General features: G+C 46.6%; 2 protein-coding genes across 6 annotated transcripts in view; both read right to left on the reverse strand.

Moving 5' to 3' along the window:
* Window positions 1-310: 310 nt before the first annotated feature.
* LOC128886809 (annexin B11-like) lies at window positions 311-3,971 on the reverse strand. Of its 4 annotated transcripts, none has more exons than XM_054141973.1 (9): window positions 3,754-3,971; window positions 3,316-3,374; window positions 2,330-3,028; window positions 2,033-2,209; window positions 1,764-1,968; window positions 1,537-1,689; window positions 1,283-1,456; window positions 1,012-1,193; window positions 311-900 (listed from the first exon to the last, which is right to left on the reverse strand). In XM_054141973.1, the coding sequence occupies exons 2-9, from the start codon at window positions 3,331-3,333 to the stop codon at window positions 850-852; spliced, it is 1,659 nt and encodes a 552-aa protein (XP_053997948.1). In that variant the 5' UTR covers window positions 3,334-3,374; window positions 3,754-3,971; the 3' UTR covers window positions 311-849. The 4 variants fall into 4 exon arrangements, with proteins under 4 accessions (XP_053997948.1, XP_053997949.1, XP_053997950.1 ...); XM_054141974.1 differs by lacking the exon at window positions 3,754-3,971 and adding an exon at window positions 3,534-3,694; XM_054141975.1 differs by lacking the exon at window positions 2,330-3,028 and having other exon boundaries at window positions 3,754-3,936.
* Window positions 3,972-8,845: 4,874 nt separating this feature from the next.
* Window positions 8,846-21,640, reverse strand: part of LOC128886804 (uncharacterized) — a 133,048-nt gene continuing 120,253 nt past the window's right edge. For both annotated transcript variants that reach the window (XM_054141968.1, XM_054141969.1), the window contains 6 exons: window positions 21,098-21,337; window positions 18,152-18,331; window positions 14,876-15,023; window positions 14,036-14,305; window positions 12,990-13,324; window positions 8,846-12,455 (listed from right to left, as the gene is read on the reverse strand). In XM_054141968.1, coding sequence (XP_053997943.1) covers window positions 12,116-12,455; window positions 12,990-13,324; window positions 14,036-14,305; window positions 14,876-15,023; window positions 18,152-18,331; window positions 21,098-21,337 — 1,513 coding nt within the window. In that variant the 3' untranslated portion in view covers window positions 8,846-12,115. The remainder of the gene's footprint in view (window positions 12,456-12,989; window positions 13,325-14,035; window positions 14,306-14,875; window positions 15,024-18,151; window positions 18,332-21,097; window positions 21,338-21,640) is intronic.

Here is a 21,640-nt window from a genome sequence, read left to right on the forward strand (position 1 = left end):
GCACAAATACCTTTCTCTCTCGCACATAATGCTTTCCTTCTCGCACATATCGCTTTCTCTCTCGCACCAACGGATACCAGCTGCGACCTCCTAGGCTATCCTGTGATCCTATTACAAAATCGGAGCTTCGGCGACATGCCACCAGGGGGCGCCACTTTTCTTCGAATACCGTTGCGGTCGAATGTCGGGAAATAGCCGCCCAAAACATTATCCCGTTACGGACGTGCGTCGGGAAATAGTCGCCCTAACCCCGCAACTCTCGAAAAATGTTTATAATTATTTAATTTCAATGAAACACGAAACAACAACATTGTTTAAAGATAATAATATTTATTTCCACCACAAGTATACATAAAATAACCATTATTAAAATAGAATTCATATTCAGATCTATAGAATATTATACATATAGAAAAATGTAAGTAACAGATAATACATGTATAGTAATAGAAAATAGTATCGTGTAACAATAGTATTGTTTGGCGAATATTTTTCGTGTAGTTGCTGCAAACTCGTCGATTTTCAATTTTTACATTAGGCTTACAGATTTTATAGAATACTTTTGTAATATGTATATAAACGTTCGAGACTAAGCAGAACAATTAACAACTGCACGTGAAACGTGTATAAAGCTTCAGATCCATGCAAACAGTATATAAATATTTGTATATAGGAACATTACGCTCACAGAAGTGTTACAGTAATGAGATTTACGCATCAACGAATAAGTCAGTTATAAGGTACACGCATAGAGGTACCTTGATGTAGAAGTACACACGATCAAACTTGAAAATTTTCTTTTAAATGCGGCAAGGCAAAGTTTATGGTTCATCCTGATTGTACGTTTCTTTAAGAAATGAGAGCTAGTAAACATTTCTTATAATGACCAGAACAATCTCCCTGAAACAATTAATGTTAAACAAAATTATTATTTCTCCTAAATACAATAAATTCCACTGTACATCCCTAAGTAACTAAAATCCACTGTATGTATTCTTTATGTATACTTACGGAAATAAAGTCTTCTAAAGATTCGTTGTATTGATGCCTGAACATTTCCTTTATTTCTCCCATGTCCACCTCGCTACGCGTGACAACTAATCTGATCAAACGATCGTCGTCCGTACCAATGCCCTTCATACTCTTGTACAACTGTTCAGCGAAGAAAGCGGCTCTGTTTTTCACGCATTTCACTGTAGTAAAAATCAAGTAATCAATTAGACGTGTTGCATATTACGCGCAGAGATAAATATTCATGTACGTTAAAGATTAATTTGTATACCAATTGCAAGGAGACCCTTTTTAACGTCACCCGAGAACTCATTCTCGATAGCATTTTCGATAGTGTGACCAGTTATATTTTCGTACTCTTGAAATACCGCTCTCAGCTGTGGAACATTTCTTTGGACAAGAATCGCATTGAATGTTGATTCATCGGTTCCGAAACGGAGTTCACCTACAAAATAAGGAGAGATGAAACGATAAACTTATTAAAGAACTCGCATCAGGGTCGATCTGTATTGGTAAATTTGTTACCAGCTCTGAGAAGTTCTTTGGCATCTTCTATCGCGGCAGAGGGATTTACGTCGAATGACTCATCTCTGTTGGCACAACACAGGGACACCATCAAACGCTTGAAATTACCAGACGTATCGCTCATTAGGTCATCCTCCAACGTTTTTCCGTACACTGGAAACATTTGAAACTTGAAGGACTTGCAAACGTTAAATGTTTGGGAAAGCATTGGAACTTGCAGAACTTACTTGCTTCGTAAGCTTGTTTAATTACACGAATCTCGTGATTAGACATAGTGCACAGTACTTCGATGAGGACGCATTCGTCGGTACCAACACCAGACATCGCATTGTGAAGTTCTTTGGCATAATATTGGGGTAATGGCATCATCATGGCGAGAATTAGATTCTCGAAATTGCCAGATAACTCGGACTTCAAATCCTTTATAAGATCCTGTTTAAGAAAGACTTTCATTAGTTGCCTGTTTCTATATTTAATTAAAGTTTTTTAATCCCACCTTTCCATACAGCGTTTTGAACTGGACAGCTATTTCTTGGCGCTGCATATTACTGCGATTGGCAAGTACGTTTATGATAGTCTTCTCGTCTGTACCGAACCCTTTCATTGCCTTCCTCAAAGCTTCCGCGTCTGCCCTAGGATCGAAATCGCCGTAGGGCACAACCGTAGGAGACAACTGCAACACAAATTAACAAACAATCTTATGGAACTTGCGTTACTCTTGTCGGAGGAAATAATTTCAAACCGGTTAGTCTTATAATAGTGCAGCTTTCCGCACATATTCCCTGGATCTCACCTTAGGCGCAAACTGATCTCTCCGGGGGGCTGGGGCAGGGCGAGAGTGCTGTGGCGAAGAGGATATACCTCCGTACGGAGAATACGATCCTGCGCCCTGCCCCCCAGGATAGCTTCCGCCTTGGTACGTGCTTGCATTATTCGAGTAAGTTTTGGGAGTGGAAGAGTATGGAGAAGGTTGTCCAAAGTATTCTCGTGCGTCTGGTGCTCTTTGAAGATTCGGATATATTTCATGGTTTTGTTGTTGTTGGTATGTAGAAGGTTGGGTAGGGTATGGTTCCTGTGTTTGTTGTGGAGGGTACGATTGCTGTGTTTGTTGAGAAGGATATGGTTGTTGTGTTTGCTGGGGAGGATATGGTTGTTGTGCTTGCTGGGGGGGATATGGTTGTTGTGCTTGCTGGGGGGGATATGGCATGGGATAAGGTGTTTGTTGCACATGACCACTTGGTGCTAGTGATGGGCATTGTCCAGGTACAGGATGGTTAGGTTGCGTTGGATAAGGAGTGGAAGGATAAGGAGAATAAGGTTGCGGCATCCCAAAGGACACAGGAGGACCATGTGAAAACCCCACATTGCCACTTTGAGCATATGGCGGAGCACAGGGGGCAGAGGCAGCACTAGGTGCAGAGGGTGTACCAGGCGGAGCTCCGAACGATGTTGGCGGTGGTACATGTCCCGGAAACTGAATCACTGGTGGTCCCTTTGATATTAATGCGTGAATTAAAATAACACATACACATTTCTATGTGCCTTCTACAGCTGCTTAAGTATTTTAGTTGCGGATCTTTCAACTGCTACTGCTATGCAAATATATAAAAGACAGAGACAAGAATTTCACCTGTCTCTGACAAAAGATTTTTAATAATTCTCCAGTCACATATCGTACCGTCAATGTTTGACTAGAAAATTATTAAACATCCCCTTTATAAAAGTGTGCAAAACCAAAAAAATATTGCAACAACTAAGAAACAGTCAAAGCATACTCACTTGATAGCCGTAACTCATTTTGGATGTTTTGTGGAACTAAGCCGCTGAACACTAGGAATCTGAAATTCAAGAAAACGTGAATTTTGGTTAAATAAAATATGATCTGAGTACGTTTGCCACGATACGACTACAATGCAATTACTGCAATTACTCTGCAGTCGTGACCGTAGCTCACTGAACGTGGTGTTTGTCACTCGCGGGACTGTTTATTTAATTACATTTTTGTTCAACTCTGATCGTAGATAAAAAGTAATTACTCGACCGTAGCTATTCACGATAGATAAAAAGAGGAAGTGGTAGATTGGAGACGCCCACCGCGGACAATAAAGTTGTTTGTACGTCTTGCGCACTTGTTATGAAACACTGGGAAATAAAGTCGAAGCTAGACGGAGCTTTATACACGCATCGTTTACGTTGCAGATGAGATTTAGAGCTTACCTAATGTTTCACGGAATTCAACTATATCAGACTATGCAGATCCAATAACTGTACACTCGTGACGTGGACGTATGGACGTAGCTACGCTCGAAAGAGATGTAACAGATTGTTACGCGAATTTAAGAGAAGCGTCGTTTCAGCGGAAGCTGTAGTGGGAGAATAAAAAAAAAAACAATCGTTTACCGGTGTTCTGACGTCACGACATCGAGCATGAGAAAAATCGAGTGACGTTACAACTGTTACAAGTTTCAATCGACAACAAACGTCTTGCGGAAAAAGTGAAATCTGCTGGCAATATGACGGAAAACAATAACTAAACTAACGTTACTTCGACGTGAGACGATTCCTTTACATCGTTACATCGAGAACATTTAGCATTCTGTTGTAAAATATTTTTACTCTACGTAGCGTTTTGGAATTTTTAACAGCGATTCGATCTGTGACAAATTTGGTCAGAGACAAAAGGGATTTCTTTTATTCTGTGATTGTCTACTATGGGAGACAACACGTGACGCATTTTATAAGTCAGCTTTAGTCAGAGATATCTCCCGATTCGAAAGTATACTTTTTTGTTTGCACTGTCGATTAGTGCAACATGCATTCTCGCTGTCTGTAACCTTGAGATTGCACAATAGACACAACGAATTGCAATTAAACTCACCTTGCGATACGTATTTTGAAGCTTCGCAGATCAATCGCTGCGCGTCCCTCCTGTTCTCGTACCGATGAAAGTTTAATCAGTTTAATGTTCGCTACTTTATGAAACGATAGGAAGGGAAAACTGATCGAGGGGTAGCACAGACAAATGATCAAGCAATCTTCAAAATAATTTATTAAAAATGTCGCATACTCGATATTCGGATCGGTAATCAATAATGGTATAATTAGTAACTATATGCATGTCGTGTGAGCATGTCTTCGGAGGTTTTGTTTCAAATGTTTACGTCTGGCGGTGATCGATCCCCTAGTTTTCTCACCGATCATTCCACGAAGGTGTCCACCAGGTCGCGCGACACGATCTCGTTAGCGTTAATTAATCGATTCGGTTAACGTAATTATACAGTTTCCGAGAATGCTCGCAATTAAATTATCCGCGATCGTTTCATGGAAAACGCGAGACCGTTCTAGTTTCGGATCTCATTATTTTTAAGTTGTTTCCTTTTAAGATAAGTTTTTTCCGGTTCCTGGATTCGTTTGCGTCACAGGGAGCGTCTTATCGTTACGCTAATGACGTCTCGATGGGTTTCATTTCCCCTAACGAGATGTGAATCAACGATGATTCAACAAGCCTACTGGTTTCTCCGACAGTTTCTACGCTCTGACGTTTGATCAATGTCGTCGACCTGGCGGGCAGATTTCACAACCAAATTTCGTGTACGTACTGTGGTGTATACATGTGTCACTGTGTGTATGCGTTCACGCAACGTGCGCGTCGTGTGTTATTGTCGGGCCTGTTTCTGACTTTACGCTCACCGAAAATCAGATTCCATCGAAATGCTTCTTTCTCGCGTGCATTCGTTCACGATCATTTCATTAGAATCACTTAGTGTCAGGAATCGAGAGAATTTCAGGGTCTCGAGGTATCGAGTGTTTCTTCTTTTTCGCGACTTTCGTGCATAGTTATTCTTGATTTGTATAAATGCCAAACAATCGGGACGATTCGAGTAGTAGATGAAACCGAAGATGATCGTTTCAATTCGAGGGTGCGCTAGGTAAAGAAATTTTGGAAACGTCGATGCAACGCACTCTGGCGGGAATTTCTTGTATCAAGAGGAATTTTGCATACCGACGGTCGCGTTACTTTACCGACTGTTGAACGCTCTGTAGTTTCAAACGGTAACACGGAACGGTGATTATTGCGGAGTGCCGAAGAATAGCAAACGATAAGCGTTTTCGGCAGTTTTCGGGAAGAGTTCGGAACCTAGAAAAGTTCTGTGCGACTAGATAAACCAGGCCTGTTCGATCGATCCCAAAGTCGCCTCCCCTGTTTTACTCGCAATACCTCTGGTTGCCTATCTAACAGCGCCTGTATACGTAGATCGATTATTTTCGAACAAATCTAACGGTACGCAGCACGATATAACAACGATATGTAGCGATTATGCATAATTGCAAAATTGATGGATTTATAACACGTTTACGAACTTTATAAATTCTTAATATATTTACCTATTCGCAACAATTTCGTCTACGATAAATTGATAATATTTCTATGAATTTGTAACGAATTAATAACAGATTCGCAACGCGTTTATAAACTTTGTCGATGTATATAAAAATTCATAAAAAGTGTGTACAGTGTATAAATTTGAAACAAACGTGTCTGGCAGAGTTTTAAGTCCCGATGAATGCAAGAGAGAGCCACGGCCCATGTGCGTCCACGACAGACAACGCCGTCCAGAGGTATTCTTTACAGATTAAATGAATGCTACACGTATAAAGTATCAACGAATAAGCGACGAACCCATCGAATGCAGCAAGGAGACGACGACTCGAGGAAACTGTTTCTCGCGGACAGGCCTGAGATAAATGATACGCAAGTCAGTCGATGAGCTCAAAATTCCCTGCTTACGTTACGTCTTCCTCTTCTACGCGTTTCACGTCATTGTTCGTTCGTTTTATTTTTCATTGTACGTAACGGTTCGTCGATGAATGATTAACTTAATCGTCTTGTGCAGTTTCGTCGGTGTTCACGATTATCGCGTCGGCAACATTCGCGCTAATTTATGTACAACGGAACAGCGCGAGTTTCGTCGATTCGACACGCCCGAGGAAAGGACGAGATCCTTCCTCGATTACGTACGTTTCTCTCTTCTTGCCAGCGTCTCGCTCGAGGCGATGGATTCGCCATAATTCCTCGCGAAACCGCCAAGGTATCGTCGGAACGTACATTTTTCCTAGGGTACATCGCTCCCTCGAGAACCGTATCTTTCGCTTCGACGTTCCGCGAGGAGTGGCTGACAGCGAATCGACGACATTTCGACCATTAATCCCAGTCTGTTCATGGATATGGTTTACATCGTAATTAGTAACGTTCTAATCGCACTACGTTAGTTATTCGGTAACTTAGATCGTGATCTAGAATTAGTTTAAAATTCATACGTGTACATCTTATCGTTTATTTACAATCGAGTCGATCGTCGATTTCGTTATTTATTTACACGCCACCCAGCCCGCGAGGACCATCGCGCTCGTCACTCAGCGGAATAGAACTCGACTCGAATAGAAAAATCGATCTCGTAATTCGCGATTCGCTGGGATCGCATTCCCCGTGGCCCGCATGGTTCGTCTCTCCGTTCGAATAAATAAAGAACCAGAGCCGGAGGACGCGAGATGGGGTCGTCGCGATCAATTAATGCGGCTACCATCACGCAAACACGAGCTGCGATCGTTCGTTTATTGGCCGTGCGATTCTCTGGCCGATGGTCCCGGCGCGCGGGTGTCTCTAAACACGGGCCACGTTTGTCGTCCACGATGTCAATAAAGGCTCGCTAATAAATTGCAACGGGATCGCTGTGACAGCGTATCGGTTAAAGACAAGTCCACGCTTGCGATGGGACGCTGGTTCCGAACGTTTTACACCTAGAACGGAACAAAAGTTGCCCTTGGCTGGAATCGATCGTCACCTCGGAATCGCTTCCTTTGACACCGTGTGCTTCGTCGCGTTACGAAACGATAAACGCCGTGTGAATTTTAGAAACGACCCGAATCAAACGCAAATGCCATACGCTATAGTTTCAACGAGACTTTCCCCGAAACGTGGACCTGACTCAAAGTAACGCCATTGCGAGGGATCGCTTTACAGTCACCGTGCAGAAGAACGCATCCAAAAGGGGCTGTGTCACGCGCAAGATGGTCTTTACTTTTTTCATCGTTGTTGCATCGCGTCGCGTCGTGGCTCCGCGTTTCGTTATTAAAATCACCGCCTTCCTAGCGAGAATAGGCGACCTTCGCTATGACTGTCGGTAACAAGCAGAGTCTGCCTCGCCTACGCGTGAAGCTGGTCGTCGTCGTCGCGATAGCTTATCGATGAAAGTCACACTCGAGAAAGTAGAAACTTCGGTTCGTCGTTGGAAAGTTCCAGCCAGAGAGGTCTACTAACTTAGAAATCGATAAACGAACTTTCCGAGACGATTAACGTTGCCTTCGGTACCATTACGATTAGTCGTTTGAACATTTTTGATTATTGAGTCTCGCGGATGATCGCCATTGGCAGTCGAGGAGAACGCCGGGACGCTCGGTAAAGCGTTCACCTCGGCTCGTCGATGATATCCGACTTTTTGTACGGTTACTCGAAACGATCCTTTCTGCAAGCGAACGTTGGAACCCGATGCACGCGCGCGTAGCGTACGCTTTGATCGCAAACGAATCGGTACGGTGTGTGTCGTGTGTTCCTGTGCGCAAAGGAAAATATGAAATGGCAGTGAACTCGAGTTCCCGGGTATCGGAGGGACGCGCGACCGTAGTCCGATCGTCGCACGGTAATCCTGAGGATGTGTTATCCTCGAAGCAAGAGCAACGTGGATCTTGAAAGGAGAGGCGGGCGGGCGAGGGGGTGGGGGACGCGAAAGTAAATTCAGTCTTCGATTCTCTGGATCGTCGCGTGTCATCCACAGGAGTGATTTTGATTTGTCGCGGTCACGGAGCGTGATCGCGCGAGCCGCAGCCGAACCGAGGGAACTTTGAAACGTCGCGTTCGTGACGGGCGATCGGCGAATCGGCGCGCGTTGGTCCACGGAACGCAACAGACTTTGTCGAACGATCGTCGAAAAAGGAAGTGTGTGTTTTCGTTGCGCGTGCGAGTGAGGATCTTTCGTACAAAAACGAGTCATACCGATTCGTATCGAGCGAATTAATCGGTACGCGCGAAACAAGAAACAGTAAACGGCCGCGAACAAGGCGAGCATTCCCGCAAAGGACGTAATCGAAACACGACGAGAAACTATTCACCTTCTCGTCGCGAAATATGTGCTCCCGAGTGTTCGTTAGAAGACACCGACGAACGGCCGGCGACAGAGTGTCCTGTACGCGAGAGAATTCCTGGTGCTCGGTTGCTTATCTTTACTCTAGTTTCAATTTCAACAAACAACATTTGTTACATCTCAACTGGGAGATCGAGCTTAATCAGAGTTCAACCAGAGCGATCGTAACCGTTTTCTTCGCGTACGGGGACTGCGCGGTGGTCCAGCGAGTGTTTTCGGTAACGACTGCTGCCCCTTTGGCACCACTTAAATTATACGGTTGATTAATCAAGTGAAAAATGCGGCTCCGCGCGCGGAATATATTATAACGATTGTCTTTCGTGAACGTATAATAATGGAGGGTCGGTTACACAATTATTATATTTCTTTTTTCTTTTATCGGTGTTCGACTGTGGCTTTCGTTTTCGCGGATCTCCCCGTCTGTTTTCTTAATTATTGTTGCGTGCACGGTGAAAACAGCGAGAAAAACAAATGGCGGTGCTTCCGGCTAGCTGACAGCGACGTTTCGATCGCGCGCTGTGTTTATTTCCCGTTCCTCTTCGCTTCGACTTTGTACCTTCTTTCCGGTTCGTTTCGTATCCTGCTTCGGTTCCCTTATTCTTCGAGTCCTAATGCTTATCGGCTAGTAGTAAAGCGGTTCTGTACAGGTCCCCGTTCGCGACGTTTTTGCATAGACAAAAATCGAATGGAGAAACGATATTCGACCGGAGAGTCGACAGATCTACGGCTTCGAATCGATCGCGACTCGATCACTCGTCGTTGTAAAGATTCTAAATTCGTTAGATCGAAGAACAATTTCTCTAGCTGTCGTATATATCGTAATAAGTCGAGTTCAAATGAGATACCTAGGCTCCCAACATCGGAACGTGTCGTGTCATCGTTCCGAGTTTCGAAGATGCGAAGTCGAGAGACGCTTCGAAGAGACTCGGGTGTATCGGTGAATCGTGAAAATTAATCTCGCGTGTCTCGAACGATCGTTGCTTTTTGAACCGAAATCTGTTTAAGACGAATCTTCGACACGCGAAGTGGAGGAACCGCTGAATTTCGGGGAGCCCTGGTCGCGCGCGAACGGAGACGCGTGCTCAAACATCGTTTTCCGATACAAATAGATAAATAATCAATTATATACAAGTATGAACAAGGTGTACAAGTGACGGCGTCGGGTGTGCCGCGTCGATCTTGGATTCGTCCAAGTTCCCGTCGTCGTTTCTCGTCGGCTACACCCTAGCCGGGTGTAACAATACTTAACGGAGCACAGCTCCGCGGAAAACAGCATTTATATATATCACATAATTTCCAGGCTACCATAGGTTCTACCTTTCGTACTCGTTCTTCCCGAAGTCTTATCGCTAGTGTAAGTAATTATAATTACGTCGCCTAAACGGTAATCACTCGAAACAGTTTGGTCAGTATCTCTAGTTTCAAGTTACCCTGGCTGTTCCGTCGAGATCAGCGCGATCGACGACACCCGGTCTTCTAGTATAATTACACGGGGACGCGACAGAATCAATCGACCCTTGGAGGCCGCGAGACCGCATGCTTCTTTATTTGAGCGACGAAGGACGTATGCCTGCGGATTTGCGCGAAGAAACGATGGCGCGGCGGGGATAGCTAACGTCGTGGCAAGAGGATGGCCACTCGGAGGAGTTCAAAGGTCGGTTGATCTTCTTCGACATCGACAACTTCCTTCGCGATTCTTATTCCACGTATAACGGTTTCTTCGAGGCACGGAAGTCGATCGGCGCTCGCCTCGACGAAACGCCTCGGTTCACCCGAACAACGTCGTACAGAGGATCATTTCGCGCGGCTTACCAAAAAAAAAAAAAAAAAAAAAAAAGGAGAAAGGGTAGACTGAAGGAGAGTATGGAGCCAACGGGAAGTCGGCTCGTGCTTAAAATCGTGTCCTGGCCAGCCCGTCGAGAAGCTCGACGAACGATCGAACGGCCAGTGCGAGTGTCTTGCTCGTTCCCTGCTCGATGCCTCGGATCTCTCCATCCCTCGACACTCCAGCTTTCGATCTAGCACGAGGTTCGACGGAATTTCAGGCTCCTCGATACGCTAACGTCGACGATTCCAGGTTTTGGAGGCGATTCGACTATCGCCACCACCCGTGCGATCCTTGACGCTGAACGATTCAACGTTTCGACGATCGATCGGGACCTGGTCGGCCGCGACTCGAAGACTGCGCTAAGCTACGCTACCAGCGAAACGATATCACCTAGGATTTTATTATTTATTGTCCTCGTTAAAGCAACTCGATACCCTCTCTCGCATCCGGTAACGCGTTACCAGGCGGAGAGTCGTCCGGTCAACGGCTGCGTCGCGCAAAATGTTTGCTCAGCGAAACTACGCTGGCCACGGTCTAAGAACTCCGGTGCGCTATTCGGCAAACTCTGTGGCTCGAAGTCCACCTAAAATATACCTACAGGGTCCCTGGCTAATGGCCAAATAGCGAGTCGATGCCGGTTAACACCGTGCAACACGGTTAACACGCTCCCTCTCGCCCCCCCCCCCCCCCCCCTCACTTCTCAAAGCAATGCAAATAGCGGCGGAGGCGTTGGAAGGTGGATCGCGGGGCCTCGAGTCGGAGGAACGCGAAAGTTGTTTCGAACTCGGGCTAATTCAAACGTTACACTAAATTCTGACGAACCAATCTAACTTTGCGTCGCTGGAATTTATCCAGCGCTCCCATTGCCCGAATACTTTCGACGTTGTTATACGAATACGTTGTCTGACCGCGTATGTACCAGATCGAAACGTAATTCGCAGGCGTTTTTAGCAGTCAGCGACGAACGTTCCTCCGACTCGAGGCCTCACAAGGTGAACGGTCGAGCGTTCAACGAAAGAGAAACGAATCGGTGCGTCGTCTACGCGTCGTCGAAGCTCCAAAGATACTCTCGCGCTACTCTCGCGCTCCTCTCGCGCATCTACAGAGAAAAGAATGTCCGAGATTCGATAGAACAGCAGCTTCTATGTTCCCAAAACTAGCCCGAGCCGCGTGGGTGGTCGCGAATCCCTTCCCCGATCCGACGTCCCAGGCTTCGTCGAGGGGGAGCCCCGACGAAGCAGAGGGTCCAAGTAGTTCCTGAAATCGTTCGATCTCTTCGCGGCAGAGGAAACCGGGACGACGGGTGTCCGGAGTCATCGAGCAGCGAACCGTCGAGTAGAGCGGAGCTCACCGCTCGTGCGGCGGCGTGTTCTTTCGTTATGGGAGTTCTGCGCGTTACGTGGAGGCGGTGGTCGCCGCGACGGTGTCCCGTTCAGGAGGACACCAGACGGAGCACGAGGCCACGGCGACCAGCTAGCATGACCGACGACGGTGATCGTCACACGGTAGTCACGCGGTCCACCTCGACGTATCGCACAGAACTGTCGCTGTGTCAGCAGATCACTTCCTTTCCGTCGATGATCGCCGTCTCCGAGGAGATGCTCTTCAGCCTGTGCTGGGATATCGAGCGGTTCGCCCGTTGCCTGCAGATGCGCCAGATCACGAAGAAGATCACGCCGAGGATCGACACCACGGCGAGAAGACCGAGGCCGAGGTGCAACGGGGGCAGCTTGAGAAACACCGAGCAGTGCGTCAAGGCCTCGTCGTAACCCGAGGGACAGTGGGAGATCCCGTCGCACCAGAGGGACTCGTTTATGCAGGCGTCCAGCTCGGGACAACGCTGCTCGCAATCGCGCTGCATTTGCAGGCCCGCCGTGGACGTCGTCAATGACCTGGGAATTATAACAGACGTGTTGTTACCTGGGTGTGCTATCGTCTAAGAGATGATAATAATAATAATAATAATAATAATAATACTTTATTTACGGGCAATCTGCCCTTGATATCAAGTACAATGTAATAACAATGACCACAAGAAAGGCAAAACAAAAATGGAGACGATCGCAGTGTCTCATAATGTAACGTGTTCAAACTAGATTGCGCATCCGCGAAATCGCAACGATTGATCTTTTAAATGCCGACGGCGAGTCATGAAAAAGATCAACAGGCAATCGAGGTACGATATGGATCAGTGTAAAAAATACTTCGAAGGCTTCCAAAAAAGGCTTCGAAGTTGCCTACTTGCAATATTAAATTTCAATAGTTCCAGTATCCGGGGACATTCGATTTTATAATAATTATTCATTATTTACGGATCCTTACGAGTGCCTCTGCGTGCTAGTCAGAACGGTCCTACACAAGTCTCGATCACGATACGATCGACTACGGGTACGGTGTTTAGTACGCGTCGTATGTCGTAACTTTACCTCCTGGTGAGCTCGAGCCAAGTGACCGAGTAGGTGTCCGGTTCCTTGACGATGAACTCCACGGCGATGGTCCTGACGGGGTCCTGACCCGGCGCCAGGATCACGGCGTTGCTGCTGACGGCCCAGCCGTCGCTGAACACCTCCACCACGTGGTGTCTCGATCCCGACGGCGGCTTCGGGCACACCGAGACGTGGATCGCGCCACCCGTGTGCACCACGATCCGGTTCTTCGTTGTGCATTTGCTCGAGTTCGACATTATCGTACCGTGCATCTTCACGTAAAGGTACTGATTGGGGCCCGGATCGATCAGCCACGGATGCTTCTCGCAGTTTTTCTGAAATTAAAACGAATCGGGATTAACGTTCAAACCCGCGAGAAAAGTCTCGAAAGTTCTGTGGTGATAGTGGCTGTAGAGGAAGAGCGAGTGGACTCACACTAAGTGGACTCGTCGGTGAGGTTACCTATCAGGCACCGGGATATTTAGGGTTCAGTCGGGAATAACTTATATACGAATGTTAGGGGGCGACCGAGCGCTTGCGAGAAACGCGCGGACCGCGCAGTTTCTAGTGGTGAAGACCAGGAGATGCCACCGCGGATCCAGTCTAGGGACGGCGTGAAAAATCATAAACAGTGATTTTTCACGGTGATCGCACGATCACGATCGTAGTCGTGATTGAACTTCGATCGCGTCCGCGATCCGGAAGATGACGTTTCAGAAGCGGTCGTGTCAAGTGTTATCGTTAGCGTTTCGCTGTCTCCCTTCAGCGGAAATTCAAGAAACTACAAATGAGTCAAATTTAAATTGAATCCAAATTATATCAACATCGCTTTTAGACCATATTGTAATATTATACATGTATAATCCAAGAAGAACATAATTCGTGAAAAGTGAAAGGAACGTTCTCTACCAATCAGAAGCGATCACGAAGAATCACGAATCACTGTGAAGAATCATCGTGATTGAGAATGAACGTGATTGAATCACTCGCGATTCAAAAGTAGCAGTTCACGCCATCTCTAATCCGGTCCACAGATTGAGTAATACCTCGTCCTCGTCCAGGTTTGGCGACTTGTACTTGATCTCCCCCGACGGCCCTCTCATTCTGCGCTTCTGCAGGCAGGGTGTGGTCTTGACGAAGTCCCAGCTGCCCTCGAAGAAGAGATTATCGTAGTCGTCCAGAGCGTCCATCGACAACACCGTGAAGTGGACCTCGACGACGTTCGACGTGGACTTGACGTTCATGGGGAGCGAACGGTTCGAGCAGAAGCAATCGCGTTGGACCGGCGGTGCGTTCGGCCACGGTTGATCGAGCACCTGTGGGTACACGGATGAAATTTCGGTGGGTTGCGTGTCGTTCGCAAATTAATTATCTCTGTCCGATTATTACAATCGGAGAGCGCGAGGCGCGACGCATAACAAACGCGACGCGGTATTCGCGCGCGCGGGCGATCCTAATTACGCGCGAAACCCGCGGCTGTCATAAATCCCAGAATCGATAACGAACTCCAACCGCCGCGACACGGGGGTGCTTTCCGTTCCGTTGGAATTTCAGATTTATTTCGGCCTCCGCGAGAACGCGTTCATCCGACGCCTCGCTCGGTTCCTCGTTGATCAGACCGAACCTGGCGCGAATTTCTGACTAAGTTCCGACGAAAACGCGCCCTCGTTAATTACGAACGTTAATGGGGAAACTATCGGCGGCGGGGTTCTTTCGATCGCGTCGGCGAAACTTTAAATTAAAATCGCTATCGCCAGGCTGCGAGCAAGTTGCCGCGCGTCTTTTGACCGCGGAGAATGATTATTAACGATGCGCGGGATCGGGACGACTCGTTTCGATCGGAGAATATTCGAAGAGATTCGAGATCGTCGAAGATCATCTCTTACCTTCACGGAGAAGTTGTCGGATCCCACGCAGAGAAGACGATGGAAGTCCTGGCTGGAGACGCTGCGGCAGCTTCGGTTTCCGTTCATCAGCTTGTTGAACCTCAGCTTGACGATCTCGTCGTGTTCTCCCTCGAATCGGTACACGCAGCTGGAAAATTCGTTCTCGGCTGCACTTTCAGGACCTAATCGAATCTACATGGCCGACCAGTCGCGCAAAGGAGTCGCGCTACCGATCGATACCCGCGCGAGGTGATTACTCGAACGACCGTCGGTCCGTTAATCGACGACCAGGCGAAGCGATTTTGATGTCAGACCATCAGGGAAATCGGCTCGTCTCGCTCCGCCACTTCGGATAACGCGTCTCTGCGAACGGATTACGCGCCTCGAAGCGTACGCGTGTCGTGTCACGAGGATTTCCCGCTTTTACTAACCAGCAGTTTTCGATTAACGCTCGCGGTACAACGGGGAGAATCTTTTTAAAAGGTACCTGCTACCAGAGTACAGGGATTTTCCTCTGCCTTACGTTCCGTGTCATTTTCTCTGCGAGAGGGATTGGACACCGGAAAAGCCTGTCGTTTCGATTTAATTAGCCGACACTTGTTGGGGACCACTACGAAAACGATTCACCTGTTTGCATCGTCGGCGCGTACATGCGCGAAATTCGGAATGGAATTCGAAAGAAATTTTATCTAGGCTTTTTCGTGCGATGTAAATGAGCGAAGAAAGCAGGACCTCGTTGAAGATCAACACACTCCTGCGATCACCTCTCGGACCCTCGAATCTCAGAAAGGACCAGCTAACGAACTCTGTTCGTTCGGATTTCTTCGAATCGTTTACGTGGCTAAATAAATAAAGAATAAACAGACCTAGAGGGGAGGAAAATGATAGAATGGATCGTAGGTTTTTTCGAATTTAGCTCCATTCTCCCTGTGTTCAAAAACTGTTTTAAATAAACGAAGGTAATTCAGTCTGACGTTGTGTGCATCATTTTGTATCGAGTACTGCTTGTAAAGGAATGATAAGCGACACGAGTTGTTAGGCTGACCTGATATTTTAACGGTGGAACCGTAACGTAAAAGCAGACGATCTTGCGATGCTACCTCCATCCCTGTTCACGACGCGTGGCACGAAAAACCGAACGTACGGTGTTCATCACAGACAACGACGCGCCGTTATTCCTCGCTTTATCACGAAACGGATCCACCCGCCGTGTGTAATCGTCCTCCACGATCGCAGGAGAGAAAGGCCGCCTTGCCCTCGAGGCGTAACGTCCTCTTTACAACCCTATAAACCACCGCGGTCCAGCTTAACGGGTGCCTCTCCAACGTTTCGTCGATACAAGATCCATGGACGCGGGACCACGTGTTCCTCGTAGACGATTCATCGTTTTCACGGACCGTTCGACTCGTTTCGAATTGAAATTGAAATCCGGACGAAAGGCGGGAGGATCCACTTACGTTGCGGCGATAATGTACAGACTTCCGTAAAATACAGGGAAAGCTTCTTCCTCGCCACATCCATAGACAGCGTACAATAGAGTTTCGTCGTACCAGGTTGCTTTTACGACGAAACGGGGGCTACGTTACCAAAAATGTAGCATTCTTCGTGCCGATAGGAATGAAAAAGACCTTCTCCACTTTGCGATGCGAGGACTCGTCATCGAGACACGGATTGCGAAAGTGCCGAGGACTTTTTCATTTCTTTTTATACGAGCAATCGATTTCGAAGGGACTAAGGCCGATCGCACACGGCGCAACCGATTTGAAATTAGTGTTGCAAACCGTTTGCCCTCTTTGCTTTACCTACTCCACTATTTTTGTTTCACCTAGATCCACGGTCACACGTAACTATGTAGTTCCAGAGTGGTTTGAAACTGGTTCGGTTGCGGCGCGTGCGATCGGCTTAACAGGTTTCCGTGTAACAATCCTGCGTAAACGTTAAGATAAACTCTCGACTAACGGTGTTTAAATCTCCAAAAAACGAATGGTTTCTTCGACGACGTATCCTCGAGTCTTGCGTCAAGACTTTCGTCTCGCTCCGTGTATTTTAACGAAAGTATACGATGTCTGCGGCGGTTCAGCCACGAAGAAGACGTCCTCGTTCCTTCCCTTTCTTTCTCTGTTGGACTTGGAAGGGGGTCGAAGAACTGACGATTGCAGAATGGAGGGGAAAGTTTAAAAAAAAAAAAAAGAAAAAAAGAGAGAGAGAGAGACGCGCACACTTTTGTCGCGACGTACACACAAAGGGACTATTTACGGGACGTTATCGCTTTGCAGGTCGAACAAAGGGATGCGCCGCTGACGCGCGTCTCGTTCGAAATCGTGAAATCGCTCGCGCATAAAGGGCCAGCGTTGAAGACCCGCCGGGTAGGGCGCGAAAAGAGAAAGAGTTTGTCCCCGATGGGTCGGTTGTTAATTTCTTGAAGTCGCGGCATTTTGCGACTCGAAGTTTTCGAGCGATTTTCGAGCGATTTTCGAGCGATTTTCGAAGCCTCCAAGAACCACTTTGGATTTCCCCGACGCTTGGATTTTGAAGGCTTCGGTATCTTGAAGTAGCTTTTCCATGGATTTATTTAACGTAGGCTTCATTCTCGTGCGAGCCTATCTCGATCGAAATTGTCCACTCCAGTTTTATGGAAATATCAAAGATAAACAAATTTTGTAATTTCAACGCAGATCCTCGTGGAACATACGGATTTTTAAATGAATTTTGTTCAATTCGAACCAAATTGCACTTCAGGAAGTTTGATACGTTATAAAAGTCAAAGTTATAAACAATTTAAAAAAAAAAAAAAAAAAAAGTAACAATTATTGACCTCGCTACCGAGACATGATTCATTAAAATCTGAAACCGAGAGAGCGACAACAACTACCTAACGATTTTTCAATTGAACCGATGATGCTACTATATTCAACGTGCCAAAATACTTGTTATTTGGACATGGAATAAAATTGATAAGTGTTCGTATACTTTTGTCGTTATTAAAATGCAAATGGGGGTGTCCAGACTTTCGTAAATATTGAAACCACCCTACACCAAGGGTTCAAATATAAACAGAAAGATCAAAGATTCTAAATGAAGCGAAAAATTGCACTTCTCGTTCAATCGCTGCGTTCGCGTTAAATTTTGAACAATCGAGGTTTCCTGCGGAAAGCAGTGAACGGGTTCGCAATTTTCAATTCAGCAAAAAGTACGACGGCAGCATGTTATTCCGTCGGTAAGCAACCCTTATCCGCGTCGTCGATAAAATCGTAGTCGCAAGGGATGTTCTCTCACCTTATATTTTTCGCTCCACCGCGGCCGTAAAGGAAAATATCGCGCGGCGCCTGGAACCTACGATCAGGGTAATGGTCCCGATTGCGGCTGTAGAAGATCCTCGAGCACGGTCCGCTCCCGTATGGATCCCCGTCCTGATGGAGATCGACGAACTCGTACAGAGCGCGGAAATTCACCGGTCTGCGGGACAGAGACAAATTTCACGGTCATCGTTCAGTGTCATTCTCCAGCTCGTTAGCCTGTCCAGCACGGGAAACGAGTTATTTCGTTGCCCCAGAAACGTCTACGTTGTTGTTCCTGTAGAATTTACGCTGACTCTTCGTTAAGCTCGAGTAATTAAGATAATAATAACGTACGGTCCGCGCTGGACTTAATTTGAGGGAATTAAAAGAATTGAAATTGAAATTAAGGGGACCCCTTTGGTTTTAGGAAACGATGCGTAAAAGTTTCCGGAAGTTTCGGTCGCGATTCTTGGTGACTATCGACTTTCTAACGACGTAAAAATTAGTAACATTAAAGAACCTAATAATAACGGCCAGTGACCATAAATATTCGTACCCTCTGTGTTTATCGAAGGAATTTGGCTAAATTGAACGATAGGTTCGACGTTTCAATTTTTCATCGTGTTTATCCGTGTGCATGTTTATAATGAAACATATATACATGAATACATCGAACCTGTTACTCAATCTAGTCAAACTTCTTTAACTCTTTATTTACTGAATGTCTCCAAAGTTTTTAAAATCTTGTTCTTATATCATCTTATAGAGTTGTCTCTAACAAGCTTCCAAAAACAAAACGTGTGCTGTCACTTAACAATGAAAAAACGATCTTCATAGAAGTGGATTTAATTTTTAGCGAAATTGATACAGCACCGCGAGAAAGCTAACGGGACTTGTAAGTTCCGTCAGTGAATAAAGGGTCGATGGACACGTACGAATATTTATGAGACCGACCGTACGTATAATAAATTTCAGTGTAATAATTCCGTTCAGCCGTAGAGTTCCCTGAAGTTGAAGGAACCTCGTCGCAATGGGACGTTGGCGAGAGCACCGCAGGCGCTGTCCGTTTTATTAATTCCTCGCGCAGAAGGGACGTTCTCCGATCAAGAAATTATCCGTTGAAACGGGTTGGCAAAGGCAGATGGGGGACGGTGGCTTCGAGTGGAAGAAGGATTAACTAGACCGTGCGACGCAACCGCGGTTCCGTGTGCTCTCGTGTCGGATATCACGCTTGAACACGCGCCCTGGTCTCGGGTCTTCGGGAAAAATAAAATGTAAATAACCTCTTTGCCGCCCCGTGCGCGACAGGGTGAAGGAACGTCGAAACCAGGGGATAATTACGGAAATATCGAACGCTGGGGAACACATCCTTATGGAAGAGCGTGGATTCTAGTCCGATAATAACGGAGTTCAGTACAGAGACCGAGTAAGATTGCGCCGGCATCGTCGTCGCCATTAACCCTTTGGCGCTCGGGAGGCGACTGAGAAGCAACGGTCTTCGATTATCTTAGTTTTTCTTGAACCTTGTCAGAAATATTAGTTCACGAATAGATTCCACGTTGAAGTGCTAGTGAAATATTTTATTTCACGGCAGAAGGAGGTTTAGTCGTCTAAATTGTTCTCTAACGAACCGAATGTATCTCTAACGAAATATTTTATTTCACGGCAGAAGGAGGTTTGGTCGTCTAAATTGTTCTCTAACGAACCGAACGTATCTCTAACGAAATATTTTATTTCACGGCAGAAGGAGGTTTGGTCGTCTAAATTGTTCTCTAACGAACCTAACGTATCTCTAACGAAACTATCGCCGAGTGCAAAGGGTTAATGGTGTTCTTAACTCCTAGCCCCTACGATTCACTCCGGGACCACGCGCGTCGTAGTCAGGTGAAGAATCAGGACGATACGAGTTCCACCCTTCTGGAACTTCTGCTCCCTCCGCACGGTTAGTATCAGAGTTGATTAACCGCAACTCGCTAAGCAAGCTACAACTCTACGCAGCGATATGAGACTACAAACTGTTACCACGATGGTCTAACCCCGTCGACCGCCTCCAGGGAACTGCGGAGCTGATTAATCGCGGAGCTCGAGGAGATCCGAGTCTCAGTCTACCTCTTGCGACTTGTGGTATCGTTCGAGTCGACGGGGAGGCCGTTGTGGTAGCGTTCGTCACCACTTCTAGACGAGTTATCTCGCAATTCTTGGCAGCGGCGAACCAGTGTCTCGAGTACGGACTACCGTCAGGTATATTTCCTCTGTTCTTCTTTAGCCTAAGCGATCCACGGGACGTTCCCTCGAGCCAGGGATCGAGGGGTACACGTAATCGGCGAGTATGAACGAGCTAGGAACTACCGTGGCGATATCGAGTCGGATTTGCATCGGTTGCAGAGCTCCTAAACCTCTATCGGTTCCGAATGGATGGCGTCATTAACTGCGATTCGATACGCAAACCGAAATACCAGCAGGCGATCGAGGGTCATCGACCTCCATCGCGATTATCCCGTGTAATACAAGATATCGAGTTACTCCTGTATAATAAATTCTCTGCCGATGGTTCGCGTATCGGCGATCAAAATTTCTGAACGTTGAGCGAAGAGTCCTGGCGGATTCCTCGGATTACGACTCGTCGTCTCGGACGTCGGAGAGATGGAAGCTCATTTCCCGCGATACTCTGGCTAAAATCTACTCGCGTACTCGTTCGAGAGAAACATAATACAGCGGCGTCGATCGATACCAGCGCTCAACGTTCCACCGCGAAACGAAGGGGGAATATAACGATTCGAGAGAGCCTGTAATTGAAACGGAAGCCTATCTTGTTTCCTCGTGCTCGTGTCGACCAAATATCATTAGTTGATCCGGAAGAAGAAGAGGACGACGCGTTCTCTAGTAGTATAATGTAGGTACAGTTGATAACGGATCATCCTTAAGAGTTTCGTTGCGAGCGTACCTCAGAGCTGTGGACTCGATCATCCGCATCTCGATGGTCAGGCTGTTCCCGCTGGAAACGAAGCTCTCCCCGAGCGAGCACGGACGGCTGGTGTTTTGCAAGATGGCGTGGTCGCAGGTCCTCGGCACCTTGTCCTTGCAGTAACGCGCCAGGAGCGTGGTGTTGCTTCCGGCTGGCCGAGCGATCAGAGGCCGAGCCGGCTCGATGACTCTTTCGCCGTGACGTTGGTGGTCCTTTTCGCTGTCGCAAACGGAAGTTTTATGATGATTAACACGAGACAGGAATGCTAACTTTGCTACTAACGCTACTTTGATTCGTTTAGGAAAGAAATAAATCAGAATAAATCAACTAAATGTCTGAATAAACCAAAGTAGCGTAATGTTATTCGTGGTAATGTTACTTTGAATAAATCAAAGTAGTATAACGTAATTTATCGTAATGCTAGTTCGATTTATTTCTTCGTGCTATTCGCATGGAAACAATCCGAGGAGGTGGTACGCCTTTGAAAATGTGCTCGAGAGAATGTATCTGCTATCTTGGTAG

Source organism: Hylaeus anthracinus, unplaced genomic scaffold (assembly GCF_026225885.1).
Source record: "Hylaeus anthracinus isolate JK02 unplaced genomic scaffold, UHH_iyHylAnth1.0_haploid 11985, whole genome shotgun sequence".
NCBI classification, from domain to species: Eukaryota; Metazoa; Arthropoda; class Insecta; order Hymenoptera; family Colletidae; genus Hylaeus; species Hylaeus anthracinus.